Source organism: Hemiscyllium ocellatum, chromosome 3, assembly GCF_020745735.1.
Source record: "Hemiscyllium ocellatum isolate sHemOce1 chromosome 3, sHemOce1.pat.X.cur, whole genome shotgun sequence".
Taxonomy (NCBI): Eukaryota; Metazoa; Chordata; class Chondrichthyes; order Orectolobiformes; family Hemiscylliidae; genus Hemiscyllium; species Hemiscyllium ocellatum.
The window spans coordinates 127,052,984-127,080,397 of NC_083403.1; the positions used below are offsets into that span (position 1 = coordinate 127,052,984).

The 27,414-nt window shown below is 40.5% G+C and overlaps 2 protein-coding genes across 5 annotated transcripts in view; one reads left to right on the plus strand and one right to left on the minus strand.

The window, feature by feature from the left end:
* itgb1bp1 (integrin beta 1 binding protein 1) overlaps positions 1-5,006 on the minus strand; it is a 36,960-nt gene extending 31,954 nt beyond the window's left edge. For all 3 annotated transcript variants that reach the window (XM_060821760.1, XM_060821755.1, XM_060821759.1), the window contains exon 1: positions 4,899-5,006. The gene's annotated coding sequence lies outside the window, so the exon portion shown is untranslated. The remainder of the gene's footprint in view (positions 1-4,898) is intronic.
* A 58-nt stretch (positions 5,007-5,064) lies between these two features.
* The window catches only part of cpsf3 (cleavage and polyadenylation specific factor 3), a 30,772-nt gene continuing 8,422 nt past the window's right edge, over positions 5,065-27,414 (plus strand). Inside the window, exons 1-15 of one of the 2 annotated variants that reach the window (XM_060821761.1) lie at positions 5,065-5,163; positions 6,376-6,439; positions 6,852-6,949; positions 9,011-9,139; positions 9,828-10,005; positions 11,661-11,750; positions 14,608-14,758; positions 16,327-16,502; positions 17,486-17,644; positions 19,779-19,925; positions 20,475-20,627; positions 22,110-22,218; positions 23,330-23,428; positions 25,044-25,138; positions 26,487-26,574. In XM_060821761.1, coding sequence (XP_060677744.1) covers positions 5,093-5,163; positions 6,376-6,439; positions 6,852-6,949; positions 9,011-9,139; positions 9,828-10,005; positions 11,661-11,750; positions 14,608-14,758; positions 16,327-16,502; positions 17,486-17,644; positions 19,779-19,925; positions 20,475-20,627; positions 22,110-22,218; positions 23,330-23,428; positions 25,044-25,138; positions 26,487-26,574 — 1,807 coding nt within the window. In that variant the 5' untranslated portion in view covers positions 5,065-5,092. Of the gene's footprint in view, positions 5,164-6,375; positions 6,440-6,851; positions 6,950-9,010; positions 9,140-9,827; positions 10,006-11,660; positions 11,751-14,607; positions 14,759-16,326; positions 16,503-17,485; positions 17,645-19,778; positions 19,926-20,474; positions 20,628-22,109; positions 22,219-23,329; positions 23,429-25,043; positions 25,139-26,486; positions 26,575-27,414 lie in introns of those variants that run through there. The other variant, XM_060821767.1, reaches the window with a different exon arrangement.

Consider the following 27,414-nt stretch of genomic DNA (forward strand, 5'->3'; position numbering starts at 1 on the left):
TATAAATGCAGATATTTCGGCTATCCTAACAAGGGCTTTTATTTAGTGAAGATTTCAGACCGGGCTGCTCCGGGGCCCCTTGGGAGAGGAATCCTGCGCGAATACGGGTTTTATTATATTTGATGTTTATACATTCCGAGCATGTAAGAGACTTAGGTATACACTCTGGTTAGTTATAGGTTAGATTAGTAGAAAGTTGAGTTTTTTTTTCTGTCTTTTCTCGTTTCTTTTTTTTTTCTTTTTTTGTTTTCTTTCTTTCTCTTTTCTTTGTTAAATTATGACTATTGTATATATGATTTAATTGTACATCAATGTTTGTATTTGAGAGTTTTGTTTATTTTTGTAAATTTGCAAAAATGTTAAATTTCAATAAAAATATCTATAAAAAAAAATCTATGCCCCTCATGATTTAATAAATCTCTAAGATCACCCTTCAAACTCCTACGCTCCAGGGAAAAATAGCCCCAACCTCCCCTTATAACTCAAATCCTCCACTCCTGGCACCATCCTGATAGATTTTTCTGAACTCCCTCCAATGTAATATCTGTCCTATAGCAGAGAGACCAGAACTGTAAAACCTTGAGGTGTAATAAAAAGGTGATTAAATTCTTTAGTGCATGGCTTACATCTTGCCCTTATATTACTGGAGCTAACAAAATATCAGTATATCTCACTACCTAATACCAAACTTAAGAATAAGGAAATTGAAGATTTCCTAAGATTTGCCCAATGTTTTGGCAAAAAGAAAGTTCTGGAATTGGATATTACAGTATCACAGAATGGTGCCTTATTCTGACTGAATATCTTCTCAAATCTATTAATCATAAAGGATTTTTCTCATTCAAAAGGAATTTAGCAGCCAAATATCACTTCGCTGGAGCATTGAACACCTGGAAAAGATAGGATGGACCTCGCTGTCTGCCCATTAACAAACAAAAGCAAAACACTGCTGGAAATCTGAAACCAAGACAGCCTGCAGAAAGAGTTAACAGGAGACATCGGGTGAATGTGTAATGAAAGGTTATGGAGCTGCAACACTGGCCTATATTTTCCAATGGCCAGACAATCATTATTCCACATTCTATACAGATCTACATTCTTTCTGCAAAAATGACCCCTAAGTTCCAGTTGCCTTCCATTTCAACACAACTGTGTTCCCATGCCAACATCTCTGCCTTGGGCTTGCTGCAGGGCTCTAATGAGGCTCAATGCCAGCTTGAAGCACTTGGAGGACTCTGCAGCTACAGGATTCACTATCAAGTTCATTAATTTTATCAGTATGAACACCACCCTCCAAGTCCTTTACCCACCCTCACGCCTGGTCATGAGCTGCTTTCAGCATAGCTAACCCACTTTCACCCAGTTGTCATCCTCATCAGCAATTTCCTGGCTGACCATTATCCATGCCTTTGTCTGCCTAACTGTCTTTCTCCGCCTCTGTGCTCTTTCTTCACCCATTGTTTACTCCTTTAATATCTGTCTTCCCACACCCGTTTTCGGCACATATACCACCTCGTTTAACAAGGTTGTCCTATCTATCATCAATTTGTAGAAGGGTCACTGGACTTGAAACTTTAAATTTTTCTCTGCACAGATATTGTCAGATCAGCTTCTGTTTTACTTTATATTTCCAGCATTACAGCTCCTTGTTTTATTTTAATGCTTAACTCTCTGTCTCCTCTCTTCCAGGTATGCTCACCCTGAAAAAGTTCTGCTCCTCTCTCCAATAGGACTTCTGTTCTGATTTTCTTGTTCACCATCATTAGTTCTTGGTCCTAGCATTTGACAAGGTATTTGCCAAAACTTGCTTCCACAGTCACAGCACATTCCTCAGTGACTGCCTCCAACTCCTTCTACATGGAATCCAAATGAAGTTTCATCTTTTGTGTTTCAAATCTTCCCAGGGTCATAGGTATCTCCGTGATATACAACGTTCCTCAGACAGCTGCTCTCACTGCATCCAAGATCTACACTCAGTGCTGTACATCACAGTATGCACATTCTCAGCCTCTTACTCCATCAGCACAATCTCATGCTGGCTTAGTCGTCCTCTCCCACCCCCCCCAGTTCCACTTCATTCTCTGGCTTGTTTGACATTCCAAAGAGAAAACTGTTCCTTTCACTCATTAAGGAGAACAGGCTGCAACAACTCAGAAGTACCCACATCCCTCTGGAAACTTTCTCCATTTTCCTTCCTCGTTTCCATCCCTTCTCCAAACCCTATCTCTCGCTGAGTATTTACTATCCCTTCTGACCTTCCACTCTCTGATGCTGAATGTACTCAGCAAATGCCTTAGCTTTTTCCTTCTGCGCCCCAGCTCAATAGGTACAGCACCATGTTGAATTCTTCTTCCATTGCTTTCACATCCATGACCACTTCTTTTGGCAAGAGTCCCTTCTCTGTCCCACTGACCCCTTCATATGCCTCCAACACTCTCCCTCCACCTGGACACCTCCTTTTCTTTTACCTGCAATCAACTTGTTCTTTCAGAATTATCAATATCACATTAGTCACCTTAATTTCTTTGTGCACCCCTCCCCAACCCATTTGAATCTATGCTCTCAGACTGAATCCTTGCCAACAGGTGTGGTGCTGTTGCCTAATGTACTGATCTCTACATTGAGAAAACTAAGTGCCAGCACTTAATCTCCCTCCATCTCCCCGGGACAATGATCCAATTATTGAATGATAACAAAGGGTGCAGAAAAGACTTACAAGGATGTTGCCAGGGTTGGAGGGTTTGACCTATTGGGTGAGCCTGAATAGCTGGGACTATTTTCCCTGGAGCGTCGGATACTGAGGAGTGACCTTATAGGAGGTTTATAAAATCATGAGGGGCATGGGTAGGAAGAAATCAAGCTGAAGAGAGTTCAGAAGAAATTTACAGGATGTTGCCAGGTATGGAAGGTTTCAGTTAGGCTGAGACATTTTTCGCTGGAGCATAGGAGGTTGCGAGGCGACCTGACGAAAGTTTATAAAATAGTGAGAGGTATAGATAGAGCTAATGGTAGTTGTCTTTTCCCTAGGAGGGGACAGTTCAAGACGAGAACACGCATTTTTAAAGTGAGAGGAGAGAGAATTTACACAGAGGGTGGTTCATGTGTGGAATGAACTTCCTGAGGAAGTGGTACATGTGGGTATATTACAACGTTTAAAAGACATTTGGATAGATACATGAAGAGAAAGATTTGGAGAGAGATGGGCCAGAAGCAGGCACCTGGGACTAGTTTAGTTTGGGATTATGGTCAGCATGGACTGAAGGGTCTGTCTCCATAATGTATGACTCTGTGACAGGGTGAATAGCCAAGGTCTTTTCCTCAAGGTAGAGGAGTCCAAAACTAGAGGGCATAGGGAAAAGATTTAAAACTGACATAAGGGGCAACTTTTTCACACAGAAAGTGGTGTGTGGATGGAATGAACTGCCAGAGGAAGTGGTGGAGGTTGGTACGATTACAACATTTAAAAGGCAGCTGGGTGGATACATGAATAGGAAGGGTTGAGAAGGATATGGACCAAATGCTGGGAAATAGAACACATTAATTTAGGATATCTGGTTGGCATGGATGAGTTGGATCAAAGGGGGATGTTTTCATGCTGTACGACTCTATGACCTTATCAAAAGCCTTATGTCCAATAGTTTCCGCTCATCAATTCTACTAGTTACATCTTCAAAAAATTTCAGATTTGTCAAGCATGTTTTCCCTTTTGAAAATCTAAACTGACTGTCCATTCCTGTCACTGTTTTCCAAGGTGCTTTGCCATTAAATGGCGGCACGGTGGTACAGTAGTTAGCACTGCTGCCTCACAGCGCCAGAGACCCGGGTTCAATTCCCGTCTCAGGTGACTAACTGTGTGGAGTTTGCACATTCTCCCCGTGTCTGCGTGAGCACCCTCCGGGTGCTCCAGTTTCCTCCCACAGTCCCAAAGATGTGCAGGTCAGGTGAATTGGCCATGCTAAATTGCCCATAGTGTTAGATATATGGGTGGGTTGCGGGTCAGTGTGGATTTGTTGGGCCGAAGGGCCTGTTTCCACATTAAGTAATCTAAAAAAAATCTAAATATTTTCAATTGGACTGGAATATTTTCCTAACCATCAACATTGGGCTAACTTGTCGATAATTCCATTTTCCCTCCATCTCCCTTTTTGTTTTAAAAATAGTGGGGTTACATTAGCTACTCTTCTTTACAGTACCAATAAATACTCTTAAAAGAAATCCATGGCAGTTTTCCCTAATTAATCAACATTTGTCAAGCAAGTGCTAATTGTGCCCTGGGTTACTGTTCCTAAAAGGGTGGCATAGTAGCTCAATGGCTGGCACTGCTATGTCACAGCACCAGGGACCCTGGATTGACTCCAGACCAAAAATGTGCAAATTAGGTGCACTGGCTATGCCAAACTGTCAAGGGATGTGCAGGAAGGTGTATTAACCATTATAAATGCAGGGTTTGGGTCATGGGTGGGTGTGGATGGGATGGGATGCTCATTCGATGGCAGAATGGACTTTCTACGTTGAATTCTATGAAGAAGGTTGACACCACTGAAGTTAAACCAACTAGTTTGTAATTGCGAGGTATATTGTACAGTATGGATGGAGAGGTACAATTCTTCAGTCCTCTGGCAACACCCTGGTATCTAAGGAGACTCCATTCTCACTTCCTTCAGTATCCTGGGGTGTACCTGACCTGATCCTGATGAATCCAGTCTATCATCACCTTTACATTACAAAAGTGAATGGCCTGCATTAAAGGATGAAGTAGAGCCCAGAGTTTAAATGTAAAACACAGATTCGCACACACGCCCAAAGACATCAGTCTGGGAAAAAATACATCTATTATAACACGTACAGAAGATAAAACTATATAATTTTTTTAAAAATTGAAATATAAAACCCATTACCTGACAAATTGCCGGGTTTCTTACTGAAATAAGACGTTTCTCTCACTGCACAATATGTGACTCTTTGTGATGAATTCCTCCTCAACTCTCCGGTGTCCCACTTTATTGTGTCCCCCCGGCCGCTGGGTGGAGGCGGTTTCCAGCCGGAGGGTTTTGGTGGGGGGGACCGGAAGTGTTCCCGTGCCGAGGCCGGCATGGCGGCCAAACGGAAAGCGGAGATCTTTGTCCCGGCGGAAGAGAGTGACCAGCTCCTGATCCGCCCGCTGTGAGTGACCCCCTTCCCCCTCCTTCCACTACCCCCCCCACCCCAAACCGGGGCATCCAAATAAGATTCACGTCTCACTGCACGGTCACCGACCCCGCTGTCGAGACACTCACCCCGCTCCCGTGTCCCCTCCTCTCTCTCCCCCCCACCCCCCCGTGTCCCTTCCTCTCTCCCTCCCCCCCACCCCCCCGTGTCCCCTCCTCTCTCCCTCCCCCCCACCCCCCCGTGTCCCCTCCTCTCTCTCTCTCCCCCCCACCCCCCCGTGTCCCCTCCTCTCTCTCTCCCCCCCACCCCCCCCCGTGTCCCCTCCTCTCTCTCTCCCCCCCACCCCCCCCGTGTCCCCTCCTCTCTCTCTCCCCCCCACCCCCCCGTGTCCCCTCCTCTCTCTCTCCCCCCCACCCCCCCGTGTCCCCTCCTCTCTCCCTCCCCCCCACCCCCCCGTGTCCCCTCCTCTCTCCCTCCCCCCCACCCCCCCGTGTCCCCTCCTCTCTCCCCCCACCCCACTGTATCTCCCCCCAGTCACTTTCCCCCATCTCTGCCTCCGCCTGTATCCTGCATCTCTTCTCTCCTTACCCTCCAACCTCCCCCCAAACCCCCATCTCCCAGTTACTCCCTCTCATCCATCTCTCCCCCCCTCCAAGATGTATCTCATTTCTCCTCACCCCTCCCCCCTGTATCCCCATATCTCCATCCCTCCCCCCCCACGCATTGCCCATTTCTCCTCTCTTCCCCCCCATATCCTGTCCCTTCACGTCGCCCCCCCCCCCAACTGGTAGCCCATCTCCGCATCCCAGCTGCTGCATCTCCTATGTCACCCCATATCCTCTCATTCCTCCTACACCTCCTTACTGTAACCCCCATCTCTTCTCTGCCACAACATATCCACCATCTCCACCTCCTCTCCCTTACCCTCATCTCTGCCTCCCCTCACCCCCAACATCCCCCTACATGCCATTGGTTTTGAGGAAAATACAGATTAAATGCAACTGGATCCTGCCTTTTGAGTTGGAGTTCTCCACAGCAGGAATTTATATGACAGATTAGAATTTTAACCTTTGTGGTTGTGATGGCAAATCCCATGCTTGTAGTTTGTCCAGTGACCTGTCGAGTGTTCTAAAAATGTTCTTTTTTTTAATTCATACTTCTTCAAATTTGTGCAGTATCATTGCTTTTCATCACATAAATTTGAGATTTTTTGTGCATTATTAATAGAGGAGCTGGACAAGAGGTGGGAAGATCATGCATCATTGTGGAATTCAAAGGAAGGAAAATCATGGTATGATTTTATAATTTTATGTATACAACAGGCTTCAGGGTCACTAGAAGACTTTAGTTATTGGTGTCAGTAATGATCGTTGATTAGCTAGCGCCAATGGAAGAAAGTTCTTGCAATTTGACTCTGATGCGCATTTGTTGATGATGTAATTGTTGATTTAAAAATTTGACTTGCAAACTTTCTTCTAACTTGTGTTGGCCAAGCATAGTTTAGCTGCTGATGTATTTCAAACTCACCACACTTAATCAGACACTAGCCAATAAAATGGCAGCCTACATAAATAACAAATAAATAATGAAATACTGGCAATGTGATTTGATTAAGGAGCTTTGTTTCACATAAGGTCATAGTTTTGTGTTAAGTGTCAATCTGGTCTTTTGAATAGTCTTCACCTGAATTTTATCTTATTCAGTTGGATTGTGGAATCCACCCTGGACTTGAGGGAATGGATGCACTTCCATACATTGATTTGATTGACCCTGCGGAGATAGATCTTCTCCTTATTAGTCAGTAAGTATTCTTGCTGTTTAGCTTAAAATTAAGAAATTATAGCTTGGCTTCAAAAGAAGATTCCAAGGAACTTTGTTTTCTTTGATCCAAAAGCGGTATTTGGTTGAGTTATTTTAGATGATGGATAAAAAGTTTTTGCATTGACTGAGATGGGAATACTACATATAATCAGATTGTTAAACAGGTCATTTGACATTTGGCCTTGTGGGAGCTGGTTTTGATAGGGTTCGGCTACAACTAAAATGTTCTCCTTATCACACATTTTAAACAAAAGGCTTATGTTTATTGTTTGAAGGAATACAATTCCTGACGCTGTTCTCCTATTCAGTGATATTCCTGCTAATCTGTACCTCAGCTCTTTTACTTGTCTTTGCTCCAGACTACATTTTGAATATTGAGCAATTTTGGACCCCATATCTAAGGAAAGGTGTGCTGGCATTGGGGGGGATCCAGAGGTTTACAAAAATGATTCGTTAGTGTAGAACTTGTCATATGATGAGCAGTTGAGGATTCTGGGTCTGTACACGATGGAATTTAGAAGGATGAGAGGGTATGTGATTGAACCTCACAGAGAGACCTGAGTAGAACAGACATGGAGAAAATGTTTCCACTAATGGGAGAGGCTAGGAGCAGAGGGCACAGCCTCTGAGTGAAGAGACAATCTTTTCGAACTGAGATGAGGAATTTCTTAAGCCAGAGATTGGTTAATCTGTGGAACACATTGCCACGGGATGGCTGTGGAGGCCAAGTTGTTTGAGTGGACTGAAGACAGAGATAGATAGGTTGTTCATTGGTAAAGGGATCAAGAGTTATAAGGGGGAATGAGGAGAATAAGGTTAAGAAACATATCAGCTATGATCAAATGGTGGAGTAGATTCGATCAGCCAAATGGCCTAATTTTTGTCCAATGTCATATGGTCTTACCGAAATGGCAAGTTAAAGATGCCCTATTGTAGCATATTTTTCCAATTACATAAAATGATTTCTTTTCATTTACACAAATGATTCCCATAAAGCGTAAAAGAAAACATTTATTATAACAATCTTCACCCTTCTAAACTTTGAAAATTAAAGCACAGTTGATGTGGCCAATCTTCATAATTGAAGATTTAAGCCATGAGATTCAGGCGCGTAGGCACTGTATTACCGCCTAAGGTCAATTATATCCTTCTTAACGTTTTGTTTTCAAAGCTAAACAACATAATCCACATCGACTGTGACCGTTGTATCATCTTTTCACTTTTGTGTTCAAACCCTCTGAGATCATGGCAATTAGCCTTGTTCATTACTTTTTGTGCCTGGACACTAACCTTTAGAAATTTGAGTATCTAGATCACTCACTCCTTTGCAACTCTGAGTCTCTTGTATTTTTCAACTTTTTGTGTTAGGTCCAACTAGATGATCTCTCGTTCTCTACGTAGTTTTTTTCTGCTAAATTACACTGATCCTCTGTTGTAACTTCCTCCTCTCATCCACTCAACTTATTGTGACCTTTAATTTCATTTCACCTTCAAATTTAATTGTAATGGACCTGTTAGCAGCATTGTGTGGTGAAAACCAATCCACTGTTTCTTCAAGGTGAAGGTTGACCAGCAATTGGCAGGAATGGTGATCTCATTGTACAAGATGGAGACCCTATACTATAGGTCAGAATCAGTGTGCTACCCTGAATTTCTTTCAGTTGCCTAAAAGGGTCGGAAGTTATTTTCCAGATCTTGCCCACAATTGGCTTCAGCTTTTTAGCCATTTGTCTGTGTAGCTCAAGATATGTGCTTAACAAATTTCAGCAGTATGGGTGCCACAGGCTCGGTGCACTAATTTCTTTTTTCCTGTCTAGTATTTTTATCAATCTGTTTGCACTTTAAGCTATGTTAATCTGAGACTTCAGTCCTACTAATAATATCTTTAGTATATTTTTGGAAATATTAAAGATGCGAATAATGTGAAGTCTGATGTACCTTTATTGTCGACTCATGATTTGCTGTAATATTTTCTTCATGCAAAAGTGTGAGGCTACCTTTGTAAATGTATAACTTTTCTGTTCAATTTGATCTTTAACAGTTTCCATTTAGATCACTGTGGTGCACTTCCATGGTTCCTACAAAAGACCAGTTTTAAAGGCAGAACTTTTATGACACATGCAACAAAAGCTATATATCGCTGGCTACTGTCTGATTATGTCAAGGTCAGGTAAGTGCAAGTTTCTGTCTGTTGCATTTAATATTCTTCACTCTGCTCTTTACAGTATTGAATTTTCAGTTGTCATTGTTAGCAGTTTGCCAATAATTCCTGAGAGAAGGATTATTCACAGAATCCTCTTGTACAGTATAACATACTGAGAATTGACAGATTATGCACAGATCATCTTATTTCTTCCTCCTATCTGGTTATATTTCTTTCCTTCTGGAGCATCCCATGTCTCTTGACATTTTAGAGAGAAGAAGGTATTTTTGAATTTAGAAACCAGATTCTTAAAGGCCTAATCCTTTTAACTTGGTCACATGAGCAGATTTTGAAGTGTGTCTTTAGCTCTTGATGCATGAACAGTGTGGAGTAGGACTGTAGCCCCATGGCATTGCTGATGAGTGTTGGAAGTGTTTTGAACACCAGGGGCATGAAAAACCAAGTTCAATCCTCAACTGATATCCATAATTCAGTTTTTATATTGAATGCTGTATTACTCTAAATGCTGATCAATGTAAGTAGGCACTAACAACTCTGATCTGGAACAGCTTGAGAAATATAACTCACTGCAAAGTGATGTATTCAGGATTGAATTCAGGAAATACTCATTGCAGGGCTTCATTTTAAATTTTTGTGACCTCTTAATGTTGTGATAGATTCATTGATTCTTAACATATTTTACTTCTGCATAAAGTAATATCTCAGCAGATGACATGTTGTACACTGAGTCAGACCTGGAAGAAAGTATGGACAAAATTGAGACCATCAACTTTCATGAAGTGAAGGAAGTGGCAGGTATCAAGTTCTGGTGTTATCACGCAGGTCACGTTCTGGGAGCTGCCATGTTTATGATTGAAATAGCTGGAGTGAAGGTATGTATGAAAACAAATTGAAAGTGATAAAATGTCAAGAATGCGTTGAATGTGTCAACATCTGAAAGAAAAATTAAGGCCGAGCATTTCTGTTAGACAGAATCTCTGTCTTCCCTCCTGGTTTTTGTAATACTAGAGAATTTTCTATGGTTTTGCACATGGATTATCAAGAATAAGAGCTGTCTTGAGCCAGACTGGATTGGGGGGGGTGGGGGGGGGGCTCTAACTGGACCAAAGAACAGAAATATGACTGAAGGAGGGCAAAGAGGGTTGTGGGATTTGAAATAGTTCCTGTGTGAGGGTTGGGGGCTATATGGGAAATTAGAGTCATAGAGCTGTAAAGCATAGAAACAGACCCTTCAGTTCAGATCAATCATGCTGACTAAATAAATCTAGTTCCATTTGTCAGCTTTTGGTGCATATCCCTCTAAACCCTTCCTATTCGTATACCCATCCAATGTTGTAATCGTACCAGCCTCCGCCACTTCCTCTGGCAACTCATTCCATACATGCAACGCACTCTGTGTGAGCAAGTTGCCCCTTAGGTCCCTTTTAAATGGTTTCCCCCTCACTCTAAGCCTATGCCCTCTAGTTTTAGGCTCCCCAACCCCAACATTAGCATCTTTGCTATTCACCCTATCCATGCCCCTCATGATTTTATAAACCTCTAAAAGGTCACATCTCAGCCTCCGACTCTCCAGGGAAAACAGCCTCAGCCTATTCAGCCTCTCACTATAGCTCAAATCCTCCATCCCTGGCAACATCCTTGTCAATCTTTTCTCAACCACTGCGCCACCATGCTGTTCCAACTGTTACTTTCAATTCTGGGGTTGACATCAAAGGTAATAAAACTGTCTGGTTGAAATGTTTCAATTTTGTTCAAATATGATCCCACAAGACTACAGAAAGTACTTTTAGGATAGTGACTTTGTGTTGGAGTGTGTTTATTTTGAACATAAAGTTTGTAAACTTCCGCCTGTTGTCTTGAAATATTTTAAATCATTTATTCTCTAGCATGTCATGGTTTTAAGTTTAATGCTCGATTGCTAATTGAGTACATTGATAAATTTTTCAAATTTTGTGTATGTGTGCAAGTCCATATTCCCCACATGTCAGCACATATACAGAAGATGTTTTACTGCATGACTAATATCTAATAAATGATTTAGTGAGAATTGAGAAAGAATTCTTGAAAATCAAAACATAGTGCAAACGTTTTGAAAAGTCGTACTCAAGAAGAGATCTGAGGGAGTTGGGGAGAAGGGAGGATATTTGGTCCCTGCCAAACAATTAAGATGAGTGTTTTTCTAATAAAACTTGCCTTGGGGTTAGGTTCACATGCAAGTTTTCCATGCGCAATAAAGTACAACGTTGTGACTCACCTACTATTTTAACATATAATAGATTCAATAAATAATAAATGTACAGATGCCTTTTGGATGGGTGTATGAATAGGAAGGATCTGGAGGGATATGGGCCAGATGCTTGCAGATGGGACTAGACTAGATTGGGTTGGGATATCTGGTCGGCATTGGACTGAAGGGTCTATTTCCCTGCTGTACAACTCTATGACTCTGCTTTTATTATTAAAATGTCTACAAAAATTGTTAAGTGTCAATATTGTTTTAAATTGATGACTAATTGTGTCTGTGCAGATTTTGTACACTGGTGATTTTTCACGACAAGAGGATCGACACTTAATGGCAGCAGAGATCCCCAGTGTTAGGCCTGATATTCTTATAATAGTAAGTTAATTTTCATTCTTCAGGGAGATTGTAATATCTTTAGCAGTGAGAGTACATACCTATGTGAGATGGAGGATGCAATAGATAATTATCTCCATGTTTTACCTAAATCTATCAAAAGGTATACAAATTGAAATTTAGTTTCAGCTTTTTCATCTAATTTGGGGCTATTGAAGAATATGTGCATAAGTAGAAATTGTTAAATTTTTGCTTTATTTAGGTTGTGCTGTTAAAGGTTTTTTCCAGATACCACGTGTTGTCTCATGATGCTAGTTCCATTAGCCTTCTCTCTGTCTTCTCCTGGAAGAACAGTTATTCTGTAAGGTTTTTAAAGTTCAAGTATTTTTTGGCTGACTTGACCATAACATGTTGGGCCAAATCTTGCTGGACCCATGCATCTTTGTGTGTTTGATAAGTTAGACTTTTTTCCATTCATCTTTCAACTTCAAAATATTTTGTGCCTTAACTTGCTAGAAATGCAATGCTGCTTTTAGGACCTGGGTGAACTGCAAGCTTGACAGTGAATCTCCCAAAGCAAAGGTATTTATGGACTAAGAAAGAGGATGAATAAGAGTTGAAACAGGTGAACAAAGAAACAACAGGATGTGAAGTTTGAATTAGGAGGCAAATGAAAAGTGAGAAATGCATTAAATCTTTTAAAAATCTTTAATGACAGTTTATCACTTGGTTATAAGATTGCAATTTAAATAGCTCCTTTTCTGGTCTGGAATGATTGATGAACAGAATATTAATATTCATCAAGGAAAGGTTAATCTATGAGCCTTAACTTTGCAAAAATTTTAATGATGAATATACAAGCCCAATATATTCTCAAAATAGTGGAGTTAAATTGTCATTTGTATGAGGCAAGTGGACCACTGGAATCGACCAGTATATTCTGGACGTTCATGATTAATGCTATATCCCTTTAATGTGCTGAACTTGATAACTGCTCTGCATGAAGAGCAATGTATTTCATTAATGCACCAGTATTTTTGGATTTGGCCCATTATGTAGTGATGATTTGTGGTGCATTGTCTTTGTAAGCATGCTTTGTGCTGAAAGCTGGCATCCTGTGAAAGTGACAATATTGTAACATTGAGGGGCGTAAAGAGTGGTTTGGTGGCAACGTTGAACTCTGCCCAGCCATGGGAGCAACGGGTTCTTGCGAGGTATTTGATAGGTTACTCATGATGGTTTGTGGTCACTGAAAATTTCTGAGGTCATCTATAGTTTGGGAAATCGACAAATGGAGACTGCCTCCATTTTAGGAGTACAACCATTAGCTATTGTGCAGGGAGGGTGACTGAAGTGAGCAGTCCAGAACAATTAGAGGGCTCTGCTGTAAGAATGAACTTAAGGTGAAAATTAGTGAGCAGCTATGATTTGGGAGTTAAACTCTGGAGAAGTCCTGAAGAGCTGTGAAAGTGGGAAGATTGTTGGTTGTGTTGGGGGAGACTAGGAGGGCCTTGAAGAAGGTGAGGTTTGAAAACCTGCAAGCAATATTTGCTTGTTACAACTAAACAAGATTTTAGATTAGGAAAATTCCAGGGCCAGGTTTTAGCTATCTGGAGGTATGGGCACAACCTCCAGCAATTTGATTACAGAAGTTGCAGTAGCTGCTGAATCTGCCTTCAAAACATTCACTTCCTGAAGTGAGACTTTCAGCAAGTCATCCCTGCAGTGTTAGTAGAAACTGTGGTCTAATTTTCATCTTTTTTTAAAATTAGATGAGATTACTTACAGTGTGGAAACAGGCCCTTCGGCCCAACAGGTCCACACCGACCCGCCGAAGCGCCACCCACCCTTTCCCCTACATTTACCCCTTACCTAACACTATGGGTAATTTAGCCTGGCAAATTCACCTAACCTGCACATCTTTGTGATTGTGGAAGGAAACCGGAGCACCCGGAGGAAACCCACGCAGACACGGGGCAAATGTGCAAACTCCACACAGTCAGTCGCCTGAATTGGGAATTGAACCCAGGTCTCTGGTGCTGTGAGGCAGCAGTGCTAACCACTGCGCCACCGTGTAGCTTTTGCCCTTAATTACTTTAAATCTTTATATTTTAGCTAATAGCTTTTCTTTTACTTTACTTTTCACAATCATTGTATAGTAATTTAACCTGTTACCTTTAAAGCATAAAGCTGTGTTGCTGGTCAAGTTGTATTTAACTATTTAAGTTGTAGCACTCGATTATTAAAAGGGACCACTCAGAGGAAAAACCTGATGTGTGGTCATGACATAAGAATAAAGTGATTCAAATTTTTATACACACACACATTTTTTTTTCAAGTATTTGTCCATGTCAAATTACAATATAGCAGGTCTCTGATTTTTTTTTTGTGCACCAAAATAAAACCTTACAATAGGGAAGATGGTAGACTAGCAATCCAGAATCCCAGGCTAATGTTCTGGGAACATGGGTTCAAATCCCACTGTGGCAGATGATGAAATTTGAATTCAGTAAAATTCTGGAATTAAAAGCTATCCCAATGATGGCTATTAGTTGTTATAAAATGACCTTGTCTGCTTCACTAATGACCTTCAGGGAAGAACATTTCCTGGTCTGTCCTACACATGACTCCAGATCAGTCGTGATGTGGTCGACTTTTAATGGCCCTGTAAGCAATTAGGGGAATTAGCAATGGCAATAAATACTGACCTAGACAGCGATGCCCACGTCCCATGAATGAATGAAAACAAGAATTTTAACATAAGAGATAGCAGGAGTAAACTGTAAAGCCCTCCAAGCCTCCTCCTTGATGTTATACTCTAGCTGATCTTTTGTGTGAATTCCACTTTTTTACTCTTTTCATTTTCCTTCCTATAGTAATTCTGGTCTTTTTCATCCAGGAATCCACATATGGCACTCACATCCATGAGAAACGCGAGGAGCGTGAGGCTCGATTCTGCAATACTGTACATGACATTGTAAATCGAGGAGGACGCTGTCTCATTCCTGTCTTTGCTCTAGGCCGTGCACAAGAACTACTGCTGATTTTAGGTAAATGTTGTAAAGCTGATTTATCCCTCTGTCCTGTGGGCAGCATGGTGGCACAGCGGTTAGCACTGCTGCCTCACAGCGCCAGAGACCCGCCTTCAATTCCCGCCTCAGGCAACTGACTGTGTGGAGTTTGCACATTCTCCCCATGTCTGCGTGGGTTTCCTCCCACAGTCCAAAAATGTGCAGGTTAGGTGAATTGGCCATGCAAAATTTCCCTTGGTGTTAGGTGAAGGGGTAAATGTAGGGTGGGTTGTGCTTCGGCAGGTCGGTGTGGACTTGTTGGGCCGAAGGGCCTGTTTCCACTCTGTACGTAATCTAATCTAGTAATCTAAGTACACTTGAGCACGTGAGTGAGGGCTTTTCGCGACAAAGCTGAGACCATTCATATTTAAGGATATCTTGTGAGATTTATCTTGTAAAGCAAATGTTGTTAGCTGCTGGGAGTATAAATATGAGAAATTTTACTGTAGACATAAGCAACCCTACTTAATCAAATGATGTCTCACTGTGCTGAGTATCCAAATAGAAAGACCCTGAAATAAAAGTTGTGTGTGTAAAACACTTGGGCTATTGCTGGGAAATTTGGGTTACATAATACCTAGGAGCAGGAGTAGGTAATTCAGTCTTTTAAACCTCTCCACCATTCAATATGATCATGATAGATTTCATCTCGGTCTCAACTCCTTTCCTGCCCACTGTCCATAACCCTTCAACCTGTCATTAATTAAAAATCTGACTATCTCTTCCTCAAATTTACTCAATGTCCGGGCATGCGCCAACATCTGGGGTAGAGAGTTTTACAGATTCAAGACCTTTTCAGAGAAATAATTTCTCCTCATTTCTGTTTTAAATCTGCTTGTCCTTATCCTCAAACTAAGACCTGTCCTTCTAGCTTGTCCCTTTCTATGCCTTCCTTAGTACCTGTTGTATTCCCGTCCTAGTTTTCTGTGATTCATGCAAAATGACACCCAGATATTTCGATACTCTGAAGTTCCTCTCCATTACATAATTAGTAGATCAGTAATTTGTTTCCAAGTCTATCCTACAATAACGGTGTAAAGCATTGACTGGAGTTTGAAAAGATACTGGTGTCATGACAAAATTCCAACCGGGTATACCTAGTAAAACTTTGTGATGTCAAACTGAGCTGCAAGATTTGGTATTAGAATAGGGCTGCACTCTGTTTCTTACTAAGATGCCATGATCTTATCTGAGCTGACTTAGGAAGCATGATGGGACAGTGATGCAATATTGCAATGTCCCCAATTAAAGTCACATGACATATTTAACTGGTGATTTTTTTCCTTTTCCTCCTTGACCTCTCCAAGGTATTTTTCAAAATTGTCCACAAAATTATTTTCCACACCTTTCCTCCCTTGTGCATTGGGACAGATCTCACTTAGTTCCATTAATGTTTATCTGATCATGAAGAACTTCCAACAACTTCCTGTTCTCACACTGTTTTCTTTGGAGTTCTGTAGAGATCAGTGACTGTTGTCCTGTTCTGCAATGCCATCCAAAGCAATGAGATTAAAAACTTATTGTTTGGAGTTTTATTTTACGTGCAGATGAATATTGGCAGAACCATCCAGAACTACATGACATTCCCATCTACTATGCCTCATCCCTGGCAAAAAAATGTATGGCTGTATACCAAACCTACGTTAACGCAATGAATGAGAAAATTCGCAAACAGATCAGTATTAACAACCCGTTTGTCTTCAAACACATCAGCAACTTAAAGGTAAGTCATATGTTGCCATATGAATTCAGCTAATGTATGTTGGGTACCTTATGCAGCAAGACTTTTTTTTTAAAAAGGTACACTCCGGTATTCACAAAGGAAAGTTAATAGAGTCAATGAAATATTATTTTTTGATAACAGGGTTGTCCCAACATATAACCTCTGGGCCCTGAGACCTGTTCACCGAGGGTTTATGTCTATGGTGTTCAAAATGCTCTCAAATACAAGTTGGAATGTAAAGAGCTGCTCATCTAATCACAGGCTCTTTGAGTGATATTTGTATCAATAGGTTAACTAGTGAAAGAGTTAGGACGGCGATGAGAAGCCAGTATTAGGAAGGTAAGTAGTGATAATCAGCTGGAGTTTACTGAGGACCAGTGAGTCTTCAGGAATGGGTATGAGAAGAGGCTGTAAGAGAACAGCAGCCACGATTAAGGCAAGGCTGTGAGAGTTTAGCTGCCAGTCTGTAGAGCAGCTGCAGCCTGCAAGAGGGTGGAGTTTGAATGCAAGGCAAATATGCTGTTGTGCTTTTGCTAACACAGAACCATTCTTTCTGAAATTTACTCATTGGCCCCTGGGTGAGAAATAAATTGAAATGTGGTCCCTTGCACATAAAGAATGGGCACTTAAATTTGGAACCATTGGTTTCAAAGCAGTTCAATCCATCTTCATGGTTTCAAGATGCACTCAAATACAAGAAAGTACTTAATTTATCCAAATGAATGTCACAAATAATCTATAGTATGATATGAGTTGGCACTAAATAAGTAATCTTAGTGAAAGGCAATTTAATAGCTGCTGAGTGAAATGCAAATGAAATGAATTCAGTTGGCATCTGTTTTGATTTAATTATTTAAAATGTTTTAAGAATAATTAATGAAAGTGTCGCATTACGGTCTTAAATGATAAGCCAACGAGAGATTATTTAAAGAGCAATCATTATTGTTGCTCCATTTATTTCTGTGTTCTGTTTTTTTTTGAAGAGCATGGATCATTTTGATGATATTGGTCCGAGTGTGGTGATGGCTTCTCCAGGTATGATGCAGAGTGGTTTGTCCAGAGAACTGTTTGAAAGCTGGTGCACTGATAAGAGGAATGGAGTCATTATTGCAGGTTACTGTGTTGAAGGCACACTTGCAAAGGTACATAGAAATATTACGTAAACCTTTTCAAGTTCTTCAGTTTGATTTTTCTTTAAATTAATGTGTATTTTAACTCCTCTTAATGATTTGGAACTTGAACAATCACTGTTCCCTGATAAAATTACTGACCAATTTAATCATATATTTTATTGAAAAGGAAACACTATTCAAAGTGTTCTGTGACATTTATTTACATTTGAGTGAATGTGAAGAGAGAAACAGTGTTCTACAAAAGTCCTTTTTTTTCATTTATTCATGGGATGTGAGCACCACTGGCTAGGCCCGTACTTATTGTCCATATCTAATTAACAAGAGGGAAGCTAAGAGTCAATCAGATTACTGTGAGCCCGGACACCAGACCAGGTAAGGATAGCAGATTTCCTTCCCTAAAGAGCATTAATGATTAGATTCTCTACAGTGCGGAAACAGGCCCTTCAGCCCAACAAGTCCACACTGACCATCCGAAGAGTTTGGGAGGAAACTGGAGCACCAGGAGGAAACCCATGCAGACAAGGGGACAATGTGCAAACTCCACACAGACACAAGGCTGGAATCGAACCTGGGACCCTGGTGATGTGAGGCAACAGTGCTAACTACTGAGCCACTGCCCTGTCTCCAAATAAACCAGATAAAGCTTTAAGACAATTGACAGGGATCATCATTAGGCTAGCTTGATATTCCAACATTTTTTGTCAATTGAATTCAGATTTCACCATCTGCCATGGGAGGGTTCAAACCCATACCCCAGAACATTATCCTGGGGTTCTGGAATACAAGTCCAGTGTGCCACTACATCATTGCCTCCCCAAAAAATGTCCACTGTTTCTCTGTATGCAGACACTGCGAGAAGTGCTAAGTATTTCCAGCATTTTATTTCTATTCCAGATTTCCAGCATTGTTCATTCATTTTAGTGCATTCCGCAATCTACAGAACTAGAGTTAGAAACTAGCCAACCTCCACAGTTAACTTCACATCCAGTTTCCAACACTGGCAATGATTGCACAGACTGCTAAGTATTTCTGCTGCAGAAGGGAAATCAGTTTGGAGTTGCCTTGAGTTGCTGAGCCAGAGTGAGAAATTACCACAACCTGAAATACAAGTTAGCAATCAAACCAGCCTGGGCACTTCATGTTTATGAACTCTGTGCTGAAATGACATTATAGCCAGGCTTGCTGCTGGACCGTTTAATGCAGAAGTGCTGTTGTCATATTTACGTAGATGGACCTGGAAGTCCACAGTGGTTCATAACTCCTCGGTAGATGAATATAGGCCTTGGGAACAGGAGAAGGACTTTTTACCCTGTAAGCCTGCTGCACCATTCAGGAAGATCATGGCTGATCTGGTTGTGGTCTCAGCTCCACTTTCCTGTCTGCCTCTTACAATCCCTGTCTCCTTGTCTATCAGAAATCTAGTTCAGTATTGAATAATTTTAAAAGACCAGCTTCCAGTACCTCCTGGGAAACAAACTTCTAACCACCCCTTGAGAGAAAAATATTGTTTATGTGTCAAAAAAGGGAGTTGTCTTATACTTAAACAATGTCCCCATGTTTTATTCTTTCCCAAAAGAAGAAACTTCCTTTGATATCTACCCTATACTCAGACCCATTCCCCCTCCCTATATTTACCCCAGACTAAATGCACTGAACACTATGGGCAATTTAGCACGTCCAATTCACCTAACCTGCACATCTTTGGATTGTGGGAGGAAACCGGAGCACCCGGAGGAAAGCCACACAGACATGGGACAAATGTGCAAACTCCACACAGACAGTCGCCTGAGGCGGGAATTGAACCCAGGTCCCTGGCACTGTGAGGCAGCAGTGCTAACCACTGAGCCACCTTGCCACCCTGTTTTTTTAGTGTTATTAGAATAATTTTGTGTGAAAAAAATAGCAGTGCTGAATAAGATTTGACAGGGTGAAGGAATTATTTTTGATTCTTGCATAGAATAAGTTTTTTTATATGTTTTTAAAAATTGTAGAAGTATGTACTTAACACAGTTAAAAAAGCACAGGAGGCATTGCATCCTTTTTTATATTTGGTGAGTAATACCAAGTGTGTGCTTTCTTAGTAATTACTGGACACGGCTAATGTTGTATTATCATTGTTTATATTCTGTTTCCTAAATTGCAGCATATTATGTCAGAGCCTGAGGAGGTAACTACCATGTCTGGACAGAAGTTACCATTGAAGATGTCAGTTGATTACATCTCATTCTCAGCACATACAGATTATCAACAGACTAGTGAATTTATCCGTGCATTGAAACCACCACATGTGGTTAGTACAGAACCGTTAAAATGTTTAATTTATATTTTCCAGATCTTCTACACCACCCACTGCCCATCCTGAAATATTTCTTCTTTTCCTTTCCTCATCTCTCAAAGATTCTGACCCCTATTAGAGTTCATTTCCATAAATTAGGGCAATTATACTATTGCCTAGTTGGTCAGACTCTGTGAGCCCAGAACTCTCATCGAAAGGGACAGTAAGCAGGCATCAGGTAACAGTTGAGCATTGTGCTTCATCCACCTGCTTATTCACGAGTGCTTTTCCCAGTGTGGATCACTGGATGATGTTTGGGAATAGAGATCATTGCTGATTCTCTACTTTTGAGCCAAGTATTCTTTTGCTGCTCCCTTTTCCTAAAGGATCATCAAATAGGGAGCTTAAACACATTGGAATTGAACACTATGCTCTTATTTTTTCTGAAATATTTGAAGTGAATATTCTGGTTTAATTTTGTAAGGATTGAGAGATTTGCTTAATGTTGTAAAATGTTGTGCATTGACTGCAATTTACTTATAGTCATCTGGGACTTCCTCGTAGTTGCTTGTCCATGGTGAACAGAACGAAATGGCCAGGCTGAAGGCAGCGCTTATCCGAGAATATGAAGACAACGATGAAGTTCATATTGAAGTTCACAACCCACGCAACACTGAAGCTGTGACATTATACTTCAGAGGCGAGAAGCTGGCCAAAGTAGGATTTCACTTTTTCTTTCTGATAGGAATGACGTCTGTCCAGTGGCAATGATCTAAAGATTTTCTTTTTTGTGTTTTAATTTTCCTACCAATTTCCTCTTGCCTTCTAAGGGTATTGACTTTCTAATTTGTGATTAAACAACCTATCCTACTTCTTCAAATGGTAGAAGGGTAATTTCAGCACAGACCAAGATTGAATCTGTGGTATTCCTGTTCCACATGGTTCAGCTGCTTGCTGTCTACGTTTATCAAAGTGGATTCAGGAGTGAATGTCAAATGCAGAGCTAATTCACAAATGCTCTGTCAGTTCAAACATTTCTTTTTCCTGATAATTTGACATCGCTTCATGTTAGAAAGTACATGAATTGACCTTGAAGTTTTTAGTATAAAGTAGTTAATTCAGTCCCAAAACCATGTATTGCATGGCAGAATTTCCAACTACTTTATTATCATCTTCAGTTCGATAATGTTTCCTTCTACCTGTAAGTGCTAGTTGAATATTTTCTAATTACGAATGTAATATTGAGTGAAATTGACCATGTATACTAATTCTAAGCAATTTGCAACAGCACACTACCAATGTGGTCATGTGTTTTGCATTGTATGATGCACACACTTGTGACCATCCAGTCTTATTTCTCTAGGAGCAGTGAAGTCTCATTGTACTTTAGATACTAAGAGAATAACTTCTGCAGATTTTAGTTTTTACTTTTTGTTACTGCATTATAGCATGTTGATTGACACATTTCTCATAATTCAGTGCTTCTGTGCCTTATGGAGTTCAGTGTGTAAAAGGTTTTCATTTGTAAATTTATTAGTTTCCATCTCAATTGCATTTTAATTTTGCATTTAATTTCTAAAGACCATTGTGCAGTAGAGTTAGCAAAGGCACAATAAATGAACGGCACAAAACAATGTTTCCTAACTAGCAGAGTACACAATTTTTTTGTCTCAATTCTGTGTTTAACTATTAAAGGCTTGTCTGGCTATTAAACCATTAAAGCTGTAAAGAGTCTCTTTGGAAGGCATGTCATTGACAATACTGTGCTGCCTATAAGATTTAAGCGTATCTGATAAAAATTGAACTTACTTGCAATTATAGATAATTAGAATCTGCTTTCAAGAAATAGTTCTCACCTTAAGCAGAGATCACATTAGGAAAGGGAAAATCATTCCAGAAAAGGCATAACTGGTTAATGGAGTTCTTTTCCTTGAGTATGATTTAGTGATGTCTTTTTTTTTGTTTCTGCACTTACACAATTTCTATTTACTTTGGTAAATCATTCCCAATTTCTCTCCCATCATCTCTTTCATTTTGACCCCCTTCTATGTTGGCTGAAGTTCAGAGTACTTCGTAGTTGATTGACATTTAGATGGAAATGCAGATGGTTAGATGGAGTTGCATCTTTCCAAGAGTTTAAATCAGGTTAAGGTAAAAAAAATCACATTTTCATCTTAATTATTTTAATATTTTTGACAGGTGATGGGCTCCTTGGCAGATAAAAAGGCAGATCAAGGTCAAAGGATCTCAGGAATACTGGTGAAAAGAAACTTCAACTATCACATACTTATTCCATCTGACCTATCCAGTATGTAAATGTTTTTCCGTATTTACCAATTTATACTGGAAAGATATGAAAGCTTTTTATGCTATACTGAAAATATTTATAACAATGGTTCTAGTAATGGAGGATTATGTTAATAGATTGAAGAAGCTATTTCTTTGAGAGGATAATGTGGAGAGGAGATTTTCTTAGGAGACTTGAAAGGGCAGGTGTAGAAAGATGCCCTGCCCCTGCCAACCACGCACCACCCCATGGGAGAGTCTAGCATCAGAGGAAATAATCCTAGAATAGAAGGCTGCACATTTAAGACAGTGATGAGGAGGCTTATTTTCTAAGGGTTGTGAATCTTTACCGCAGGGTGCTGTCGAGGCTGGGTTATTCAAGATATTGAAAGCTGAGAGAGACTGATTTTTAATTAGCAAGAAAATTAAAGCTTAAAGGTAAAAGGCAGGAATGTGGAGCTGAGAATGATCAGAGCAGCCATGATCTTATTGAAAGGTGGAGCAGGGAATTATCAATTTCTGCTCCTATATCTTAGTGTTATTTGATAGAGATTCTTAAAATCATGAGGGCTTTAGACCACCTGAATTAAAATAAACTGTTCCCGTGGTCAGAATGCATAATGTTAGTTTACTGATCATCTTCAGAAAAGGAAAACTTAGTCTGGTCTACAGTAATTAGAGCAACTAAGGCGTTGCCAGTGTCACCTACACCTTAAAAACAATTTTTAGCAAGTTACGAAGGGGTGAAAATTTGGATCCGTCTTGCACATCGTCGTCCACCTCTCACTGATTTAGCTTTATTCTTAGTGTATCGAATCAATGCCCAAATGAAATACTGTGTGGGTAGTGCTACTCACACCAGAGGTTGCATTGAGTAACAGTGTGAAAGGAAATCATAGGGAGAGGGCACCGAGAATTGAATTTGTTCAGTTCAGAAAAATACTGGGGACAGCACTGCTTTGAGCTTGCAGAATGGTTAGCTATGTACGGTATTTCAAACTCTAAAGTAAGTATGAGCCTGTGAACAAACAGATTGTAATTTTATGTGGTTGATTCCTCTGTATTTCAGAAACTAATGTTTAAAGTATGCAAACTTAAAATATAAACTACTATGTTTTTTACTTTTTTATCAGATTATACTGATTTGGCAATGAGTACGGTGACGCAGACACAGGCCATTCAGTACTCAGGATCTTTAATGCTACTGGCACAACATCTTCAGATCATTGCGGGTTTGTATATAATTCTGCTTTCTTTTAATCCCTCCTCTTTCATGAAGCTGCTAACTACTGGCCATTGGCCATCATGCCTTACCTTGCATTATTGACTATTTTTCACTTGAGTCTAGACAGTGAGTGCCCAAGAAAACAAGAATTGGGAGCAAGTGGAGGCCATTTGGCCCCCTCAAACCTGCTCTACCTTTCAATTAGTCATGGCTGGTTTAATTGTGGTTTCATCTTCCTTACGTGCTGTCCCTGTCCCCATCCTAGTAGTCTTTGACTTCTGTGTCAATCAGAAGTCTTGTCTATCTTGGCCTTGATTGACCCAGTTTCTACTGCAGTCTGAGGAAGAAAATTCCTTAGATTAAGGGCCTTGAGAATTAAAAGTATGATATTTGTGCATAGAAGAATGGCATTGATACTCTTGCCTTTGACTGGGTCTAACAGCCTAATTGGTTTAAAGTAGTACAGGGTTAACCAGGAGAAACCAATTGGTTGGAGCATTGTGCAATCTTCAGCGATAACCTTTTAAGAACCATTACGTTTTGCAACATCTCCCTAAAGTTTTTCCCCATCTCCATAGTTAACACTTGTGCATATTTACCACTACCCCATCTGCCCAGGTCTCCTGATGTCACAAATTCAGGTGGTCTAGAGGTTTCAAGGTCTTCCAGAACACATTCTCTTCAGACTGTGAACGATTGTCCAGCTTTTGCTTTAAGAACTGTTGACTGATTTTGTTCTTGTCCTTGAATGGTCTATAAACTGTCTAATCAGTCGAGCACCTTTTTATCTGTTGGATGTCCTTTTATAGAAGATGCTCTACTAACCCAGGTGGTTGGTCCATTCCCTTAACTGGAGGACCATGAACCTCCTGAATTTCCTTTTTAAGCCATCTTCCTAGCTAACTCAGGAAGTTGTCCTTAACATCAGCTTAAAGGTCCCCCAAAATAATGAATGTCTATTATAGCAGATACCTGCTCTGTGGAAAGAAAGGTATGTTCCTCTTCACAATATCCTGGAGTTTTGAGCCAGTGAGTTTCTTGTTTTCACCTATATCCAGAATCTGTGGACGTTGGACTGGCTTGTATGGAATTGCATGCGGCTTATATTCGTTCAACTTTATTTACAGTCTGCTTATAACTCTGTGGTGAAGTATGTAAATTATTTCCTTCAACTTGTTGGTAAGGTTGGATATTTTCAATCCTCAGTATTTGTTGCACTGGTGAACCAGGCATTATTCCATCGGCTGGTACTTTATTTTTGCTTCTCAGATCGGAATTCCTGTGGTCAGTTGCTCCTACATTTCTGCCCTCCTTACATAGTTATCTCAACACAGATACGCCAACCAAATGGCGCATTCTGCTCACGTCCTTCACTGCCGCACCATTTTGCTTATTCAGTCAACAAGGGAGAGCATTTTGATTTGAGGACCGGTGTTCCTGTCAGAGATGACTGTGTTATTGTATCTTGATCAAATGTGTTCAACAAATCAGATATACAGAAACTATCCGGTATCTTAGAATTTTAAACACTTCATGCATTTAACTTCAGTTCTTAAGTTCTAACTATTGCTTTTGAAAGAAAAATTATAAGCATTCTGATTTAACAACTTTTTACTCTTAAGATGATGTGGAAGAAATCGAAGTTCAGGATAAGCCAGCACTGAGAATCTTCAAAGCTATCACATTGGTTCAAGAGCCAGGCATGATTGTGCTGGAGGTGAGTTTATTGTATTTCCTTTCCAATGTTTTTCTCCTTTCTTTAAATAAGAAGGACAGACAAATTTGCATTTATATTTTCGTGAACAGCAGCTGCCCAGAAGTGCTTTGCAGCCAATGAAGAGCCTTCACTGTAGGGAAAATGAGAGTCAATGTTCACAGAACTCTTGAAACTTCAAGAGTGAGCGGCACGGTGGCACAGTGGTTAGCACTGCTGCCTCACAACGCCTGAGACCCGGGTTCAATTCCTGACTCAGGCGACTAACTGTGTGGAGTTTGCACGTTCTCCCCGTGTCTGTGTGGGTTTCCTCTGGGTACTCCGGTTTCCTCCCACAGTCCAAAGATGTGCGGGTCAGGTGAATTGGCCATGCTAAATGGGCCAATTTAGTAGGTAATGGGGTAAATGTAGGGGTATGGGTGGGTTGCGCTTCGGCGGGTTGGTGTGGACTTGTTGGGCCGAAGGGCCTGTTTCCACACTAAGTAATCTAATCTAATCTAATCTTCAACTTAAATTATGTTTGGACAGGAATGTATGACTAAATCTAAAACTGGCATTACGCTGTCTGTAACTGTTGATGGTAAAGCAGCGAATGTTTTTCTGGATACATGAGCAAGTATTCACCATTTTGTGACTGAGTCACATGATTGCTAATGTGCAAGATGGGACAAACTCTTTTGCTTCATTTCATGTTATGCACTCTTGCCCAAACCTGCTGTTCCCATCCTATAATTGCTTCCTGGCATGTCAACAGTCAAACAAACAGGAGGCTGAGGCTGCATATTCCGAACATTGTTCTGTCATGTATATCTAGGAAATGTGCAGTTATAAACAAATTAATTAGGTTCTTCATTCAGAGAGTAGTAGGGGCGTGGAATGCCCTGCCTGCAACAGTAGTAGACTCGCCAACTTTAAGGGCATTTAAATGGTAATTGGATAAATATATAGATGATAATGGAATAGTCTAGGTTTAATGGGCTTCAGTTGGTTTCACAAGTTGACGCAACATCGAGAGCCTGTACTGCGCTGCATTGTTCTATGTTCTAACTTAAGTGCTCAATCAGACTTATAGATCAGCACTCCCAATTGAACTACTTGTCAATATTGCCCAACTCCTCAGTAGCCATTGTGGAGTCATTATTGATATTTGCTGGGTTTTCAGGTGACTGCACTTTTTTATTCTAACAACTGAATGATATTCATGACTTTTTTTATGTAACTGCATATATTTTCTCATGCTATTCTGTAATTTGTGACTGGGATCAAGTTAGCAAACTATCGCGTGATTAAACAAACTGAATTTGCTCTTTCAGAAATGCTGTTTATCTAAAACCTTTATTTCTCCTTTTAGTGGGTGGCAAATCCATTAAATGATATGTATGCGGATGCAGTGATGACAGTGATTCTGGAAGTGCAGTCAAACCCGAAAGCACAGAAAGGTACGTGCACTTGCATAGCTTCCATTTTTGCTTCTTCATGTATGATCTTGCTTCTTTAAAGCAGTTTTGTTCCACCTCAGCTGAAAACATCACCTGTTTTGGAGTGAGTGTTCTTGGAAGCTGGTAACCCTCAAGTACCTTTTCTGCTCATTCTTCTTAAGATTATGAAACCATTAAGGGATTTTGCAATCTGGACATGATCCGATTGTCACTGCACACATTTCAACAGGCTAGCAGTCAGTAAACTTGATTGATTTTTTTTTCTTTTCATTTCTAGAATTGAGATCTGTTGAGGGACTGGAAACAGCTGACCTTGTAGAAATTATCTGTCTCAGAACAAGCTCAGAAGTTAAATCTTGAAACTTTTGTTATCACTGTGTTAGTATGATATAGACCATTCTTTCTCCCCCTAGCCAAAAATGGAAGTGTGATGAATGTAGCTTGCTGAGCTGGAAGGTTTGCTTTCAGACGCTTTGTCACCACACTAGCTAACATTATCAATCAGTCTCCGAATGAAGCACTGGTGGTATGGTCCACTTTCCATTTGTGTTTGGGTTTCCTTGGGTCGGTGATGTCATTTCCTGTGGTGATGTTATTTCCTGTATTGATGCCATTGTCTGTTCTTTTTCTCTGGTGGTGGTGAATGTGATCCAAGTCTATGAATTTGTTGACAGAATTCCAGTTGAAATGCCATGCTTCGAGAAATTCTCATGCATGTCTCTGTTTGGCTTGTCCTAAGATGGATGTGTTGTTCCAATCGAAGTGGTATCCTTCCTCATCTTTATATAAGGATATTAGTCGTTTTGTGGCAAGTTAATATTCATGTATCCTGGTGGCTAG